The 6,391-nt window shown below is 32.1% G+C and overlaps 1 protein-coding gene across 7 annotated transcripts in view; it reads left to right on the forward strand.

The window, feature by feature from the left end:
- Positions 1-1,211, forward strand: part of LOC136847155 (putative inorganic phosphate cotransporter) — a 59,664-nt gene extending 58,453 nt beyond the window's left edge. For 6 of the 7 annotated variants that reach the window (XM_067118562.1, XM_067118565.1, XM_067118559.1 and 3 more), the window contains one exon: positions 169-1,187. In XM_067118562.1, the coding sequence (XP_066974663.1) occupies positions 169-294 (126 nt within the window). In that variant the 3' untranslated portion in view covers positions 295-1,187. Of the gene's footprint in view, positions 1-168 lie in introns of all 7 variants that reach the window. The other variant, XM_067118560.1, reaches the window with a different exon arrangement.
- Positions 1,212-6,391: the final 5,180 nt, after the last annotated feature.

Here is a 6,391-nt window from a genome sequence, read left to right on the forward strand (position 1 = left end):
TAGCTCAATTGATGTAAGTAAACCATTATAGATAATTTTAGGTAATGCATTCAAGAAACATGTGCATTTTAGCACATTGTGACGCAAACTGTTACAATTGATCACTTTTTAACCATCCCATGGAGCTAATACATTTAATGTAATCTAATACCTGCATTTCTTTCTCAGCAAACACTGAGCGCCTGGAGGACTGTTTTTGGAATTTTGGCAGTGAGCTACTTCATTGGAGGGTTGGCATATATGATTTTTGGAACGGACAAAGTGCAGCCATGGAATGAGCCCAAAAAGAAATAGATATGAGCAGATTTTTTTTTACTGGCTCTGGAAACAAAAATACTTTCATATTTAGATAATCATATACTTTCATATTTGAATAAATCATATGCTTTTGCATTTGGATAAATTATATGCTAAAGTTTCAAGCGTTGTTCATACACCTCACCTGAGACACTACCCTACTTACGAACTTTCAGAATTACGGACAGACAGGGTCACACGTTTTAAAATCGTGTTCAGAGCACTCCCTTTTGCCACCCATAAGTTCAAATTTTGCACTGGGACTGGGTGCCTATTCTGCTAGTAAGAATTTTAGCAAAAAGCAGCACATGAGTAAGAAGAAGCTGTTCCTTTAACCCGTTCCCTGATTATCTAGAGTATTATCGTGATTAACTACCATGTATTCTTCTTACAATCACGTATTTCTATATTCTCAATTTAACTCAGTTTGATAAATACCCATTTTCTATATTTACTGTGTATTTTTTTAAATCATGCAGCATTATAAAGAATTACTTTGGATGCTAGAAAGGTAAAAAGAATACTAAATTCTGAATGTTGCATGAATCTAGATTTTATTTTCTTCTTTTCACCTTTCTAACATCCAAAGCAATTCCTTGTAATACTGCATGATTAAAAAAAAAATACTTTCTAAATATAGAAAATGGGAAATTTAGAAAATAGGTATTATTCCAGACTGAGTTAAATCGAGAAGATAAATATAAGTAGGAACATTTTAAGGGTATGAACAAATATTCTCGTGATTGTAAGAAGAATATATGGTAGTTAATCACGATAATACTCTAGATAATCAGGGAACAGCTTCTTATTCTTCCTCATGTTTTTGGAAAAAATTCCTGCTAGCAGAATAGGTACCCAGAGCAAAATTTGAATGTCAACATCAACAAAAATTATTATGCACTACAGATTAAAAACCAATTCACGAACAAATCAAGGTATGAGCGGCGGTTCGAACATAACTCGTTTGTAAGTAGGGTAGTGTCTATGTATATACATATACATTATATACATGTATAATATATATATATATATATATATATATATATATATATATATATATATATATATATATATATATATATATGTGTGTGTGTGTGTGTGTGTGTGTGTATGTATGTATATATATATTACAGTAAAGCTCGTTTATAATGACTTCCAGGGGACTGCGATTCGTTACAGGCATCATTCGTTATAAAAGGAGATACTTGAAATGATTGGATTACCTCCTTTGTTTTAATACAGAATGAAATCCAGAAGATAAAGTGTCGATCTGCCTAAGTGTATAAAGATTTCTAATACATTTCAATAAAGGTCGTTGTTAGTTTAAGAACTGGATGTGTATTTTAATGTTTAAAACAAAATTATAGACATGTTTGTAGTTTTTTCTTCATTTAAAACCATTAAATGAGAAAGTAACACAGCATATTAATTTTAATACATTCTTATTACGCAATACATTAAAAAAAAAAAGTACTAAGCGGTTAAAAAAACAGTTTCACTGTTGCGAGTTTCCGTTGGAGTTCTGCTATACGTTGGAGTGTTTCTCGGTCTGATGTGACTTATTCTACTTCACTGGGATAACAGTTGTTTGATGTTTGTTTAACAATGAAATCATCACTTCGTTACCAATAGTATTTTTACTAATAAAACTGTCAGCGGGACGCACAAAATAGTTCGTTATAAACCTGATTTCGTAACAAATAATTCGTTACATACCTCAGTTTTATTAAGTACACAGTTATTTGAATTGGGACATGGGAATTCACTTTCATTCGTTATAAGCCTGAATTCGTTACAAACCTGTACGTTATAAACGAACTTTACTGTATATGTGTGTGTATGTACATTAAATATATATATATATATATATATATATATATATATATATATATATATATATATATATATATATAATAAAGATAAAATCCACGAAGGAAACGGAAACACTGGAGTGCTGCGAGGCCTTTCGACACTAGTCCTTTACTTAGCAGACTGAAGGAATATAAAAGTATGTTTACAAAGAAAGCTCATATAAATGACAGAAGGGGATTATAAAGGAAACATATGTACCTGGAATCCAACACAATCGAAGAATTAGTACAACTGCCAAAACAGGATTAAATACTTTAGAGGTTTTTAGAAAGGATTAAGATCAACCGTTCAGGAGCAGGGACAGGACAATTAAAAGATTATACAGGTTCGTGACTGACCACCTAAAAAATTTTTTAGTACAACACAATAATTCTTTTTTTTTTTTTTTTAACAATAATAACTTTTTGCAAGATGAACATTTTTACAAAAAAAATTATATTAAACATACGGATATACAGAAAATATATATCAAGTAGCTACCTTGTAATTAAGTCAGTGATTTTATCTTTTAGGTCATTCTTGAACATTTTTCTAATACAGGGGTCCAAATAATACATGCCAGGGCTAAGATTAAAATTACAACTGGAAGTAAGCTGGATAATAGCGGACTCCAATAGATTTCTTGAAGAGAAATCTTTCGATCTGGCAATCACTGAACTTTCAGTCCAATTTATCCTGTGAGAGTTTTCACTTAAATGAATGAATATAGCATTGGATGCTTGTCCAGTTTTGACTGAATACTTATGTTGCTTAATACGTCTAAATCTTTGCTGGATTGGCCAATATAAAATGAGGAGCAATCCAAACATGGAATTTTGTATATTATGTTGTTGTTTTCTTTAGGGCTATTTTTTATTAACATTCTTTTGAGTGTGTTATTATAAGAAAAAACGAGGTTTACATTAAAAGGTTTTAACAATGATTTTATGTTTTCAAAACCACTGAAATAAGGCAAGCTAAGAATGTTCTTAGGGGTTTCTTTCTTCATGTTACTTTCACTATAAAACTTTTTGTGAACTTTGTTATAAGTTTACATTCAATGGTGCTTTTTACCAACAAATATTTGGTATGGCAATGGGGAACCCTTTATCCCCACTCCTCTCAAACTTGTACATGGAATTCTTTGAAAAATGATATATACCTAATATCATTTATAGTCCTTTAAAGTGGTATAGGTATGTTGACGATATTTTAGCTGTTTTGCCTGCTGGTATTGATGTAAATGATTTACTCTGTAATTTGAATAACCAGGTAGGCTACCATCCATTAAGTTTACGTTAGAATTAGAAAAAGACAATTGCCTCCCTTTCTTAGATGTTTTAATACATAGAGAACCATTTCAAGTTAAATTCAGTATTTATAGGAAACCAACCAACAACTTAACTTATGTCCATTTTTATTCAGTCCATCACCTCAACATCAAAATATCAATTTTTTCCTCTATGTTTTTACGAGCCTTGCGCATTGTCAGTCCCCAGTATTTGGATAAAGAAATTGAATACATAAGAAAAATAGGGACAGATTTATGTTATCCTTCACATATACTAGATATTTGTTATAACAAAGCCCACAAAAAGTTTTATAGTGAAAGTAACATGAAGAAAGAAACCCTTAAGAACATTCTTAGCTTGCCTTATTTCAGTGGTTTTGAAAACATAAAATCATTGTTAAAACCTTTTAATGTAAACCTCGTTTTTTCTTATAATAACACACTCAAAAGAATGTTAATAAAAAATTGCCCTAAAGAAAACAACAACATAATATATAAAATTCCATGTTTGGATTGCCCCTCTTTTTATATTGGCCAATCTAGCAAAGATTTAGATGTACGTATTAAGCAACATAAGTATTCAGTCAAAACTGGACAAGCATCCAATGCTATATTCATTCATTTAAGTGAAAACTCTCACAGGATAAATTGGACTGAAAGTTCAGTGATTGCCAGATCGAAAGATTTCTCTTCAAGAAATCTATTGGAGTCCGCTATTATCCAGCTTACTTCCAGTTGTAATTTTAATCTTAGCCCTGGCATGTATTATTTGGACCCCTGTATTAGAAAAATGTTCAAGAATGACCTAAAAGATAAAAGCACTGACTTAATTACAAGGTAGCTACTTGATATATATTTTCTGTATATCCGTATGTTTAATATAATTTTTTTTGTAAAAATGTTCATCTTGCAAAAAGTTTTTATTGTTAAAAAAAAAAAGAATTATTGTGTTGTACTAAAAAATTTTTTAGGTGGTCAGTCACGAACCTGTATAATCTTTTAATTGTCCTGTCCCTGCTCCTGAACGGTTGATCTTAATCCTTTCTAAAAACCTCTTAAGTATTTAATCCTGTTTTGGCAGTTGTACTAATTCTTCAATTGTGTTGGATTCCAGGTACATATGTTTCCTTTATAATCCCCTTCTGTCATTTATATGAGCTTTCTTTGTAAACATACTTTTATATTCCTTCAGTCTGCTAAGTAAAGGACTAGTGTCGAAAGGCCTCATGACACTCCAATGTTTCCGTTTCTTCTGTGGATTTTATCTTTATTTATATATTCATCACATTCCATATTTTCGTGATTCAGTTATACATACATATATATTATATATATATATATATATATATATATATATATATATATATATATATATATATATATATATATATATATATATATATTTCAGAAAATACGGTCAGCTTTAATATTACTGTGTTATATAGATGTGATGAAAGAGAGTTAGCTGTGAGATGGAACTGGGGCAAGCCGTCACTTGCAGAATCATTGTATTCAGCAAATAGTTGGTCATCTCAGCAGTTAACCTGATGAACACGCGATATTGGCTCTGTCATATGACCAAGTTGGTATGTGTGTACATGAGTTCGTACGTTAGAAATCTAGATTTTGTGTCTAATTCTGCCCAAAAATTAGTTCAATCGTTCATTAGCGGAGCAAGAGCGAGATCGTGAAGACATTATCATTGAGTGTTGCAATCTCTTAGAATTGGCAGAATAAGGTACAGTTCAGACTCTTCGTTTTTCTGTGTGAAGCGTGAACTTATGTTTTTTACCATGTTTCAAGATATTTTTGAACTTGTGTGGGAAGTGGATGTAGCCTTTTACCATTTCAATATTCTATTTTATTGTGTTCTGTTTTTCCAGTATATACTCATGCATTTTGGACTTTTCATTATTATGTTTTGCACTTGCATATTTTTGGGAGAGTATTATTTGTGCTTAATTCTTTCGACAGATGTCGGTGGTGGTGGTGTGGAGAGAACATAGTGAGAGAACATGATGTTATCATGTTGGTGTGATCATAGAGAATACATTTGGAAAACCTTTGCAATGTCTATTATTTTTATGTGGTAGACTTTTTGAGACTAGACCTTACAATGTCTAAGATAGAGTATGTGAGAGTTTTTGAATTTGCAGGCTATTAGCCACAATCAGATTTTTAGTTGGACTGAGACTAAATCTTGAGTTAGATGTTTCTTACTTGACAATTTCATTTATGATGCATTTTAACCTTTGCTTTGTTTATTCATTACTTGTTGGGTTGCTTTATATAATAAATCTATTTTTGTAGGAAAGATTGCGTTTCCTTAGATGACCCATTTCATTTCTTTAATGTGGAATGCGTGAGACGAAGCGAGTGCCGAGAGAGAGAGAGAGAGAGATCTTCGTGACATTCGAGAGAGAGAGAGATCTTTGTGACATCCGAGAGAGAGAGAGAGAGAGAGAGAGAGAGAGAGAGAGAGAGAGAGAGAGAGAGGTCTGCGTGGGTTGAGTGTTCAAGGGGAGAACAGGGTCGAAACCCCATTGCCTTCGGGAGTTAGATCGCAAAATCGGTAACGTTACATATATTCCTACAAGGAATATTATATCTGTTTCCAAGGGGGGTTACATATATATAAACTTGATGTCCTGAACCAAGTCAACATAGGCAGCGATCACAGGATGGTAAGATGCAAAATCCAAGTCAACACCAAACAAGAAAGACAAAAACTATTCTTCTCAAGACCAGAACATATCAAAATACCTGAAGCTCTCAAATCTACATTTCACACAGAGTTAGAAAAACGCTACGTGATTCTTGAAAATTTAGAAGACCAAAACAGTAATGAAAATTATCCTGAAAACTTGAATAATAACATCATTACCCCATTGAAAGAAGCAGCAAAGAAGTTCCAGGACAAAGCCCTCCGACAACAAGAAGTTCTCAGAATTG

Source organism: Macrobrachium rosenbergii, chromosome 16, assembly GCF_040412425.1.
Source record: "Macrobrachium rosenbergii isolate ZJJX-2024 chromosome 16, ASM4041242v1, whole genome shotgun sequence".
NCBI lineage: Eukaryota > Metazoa > Arthropoda > Malacostraca > Decapoda > Palaemonidae > Macrobrachium > Macrobrachium rosenbergii.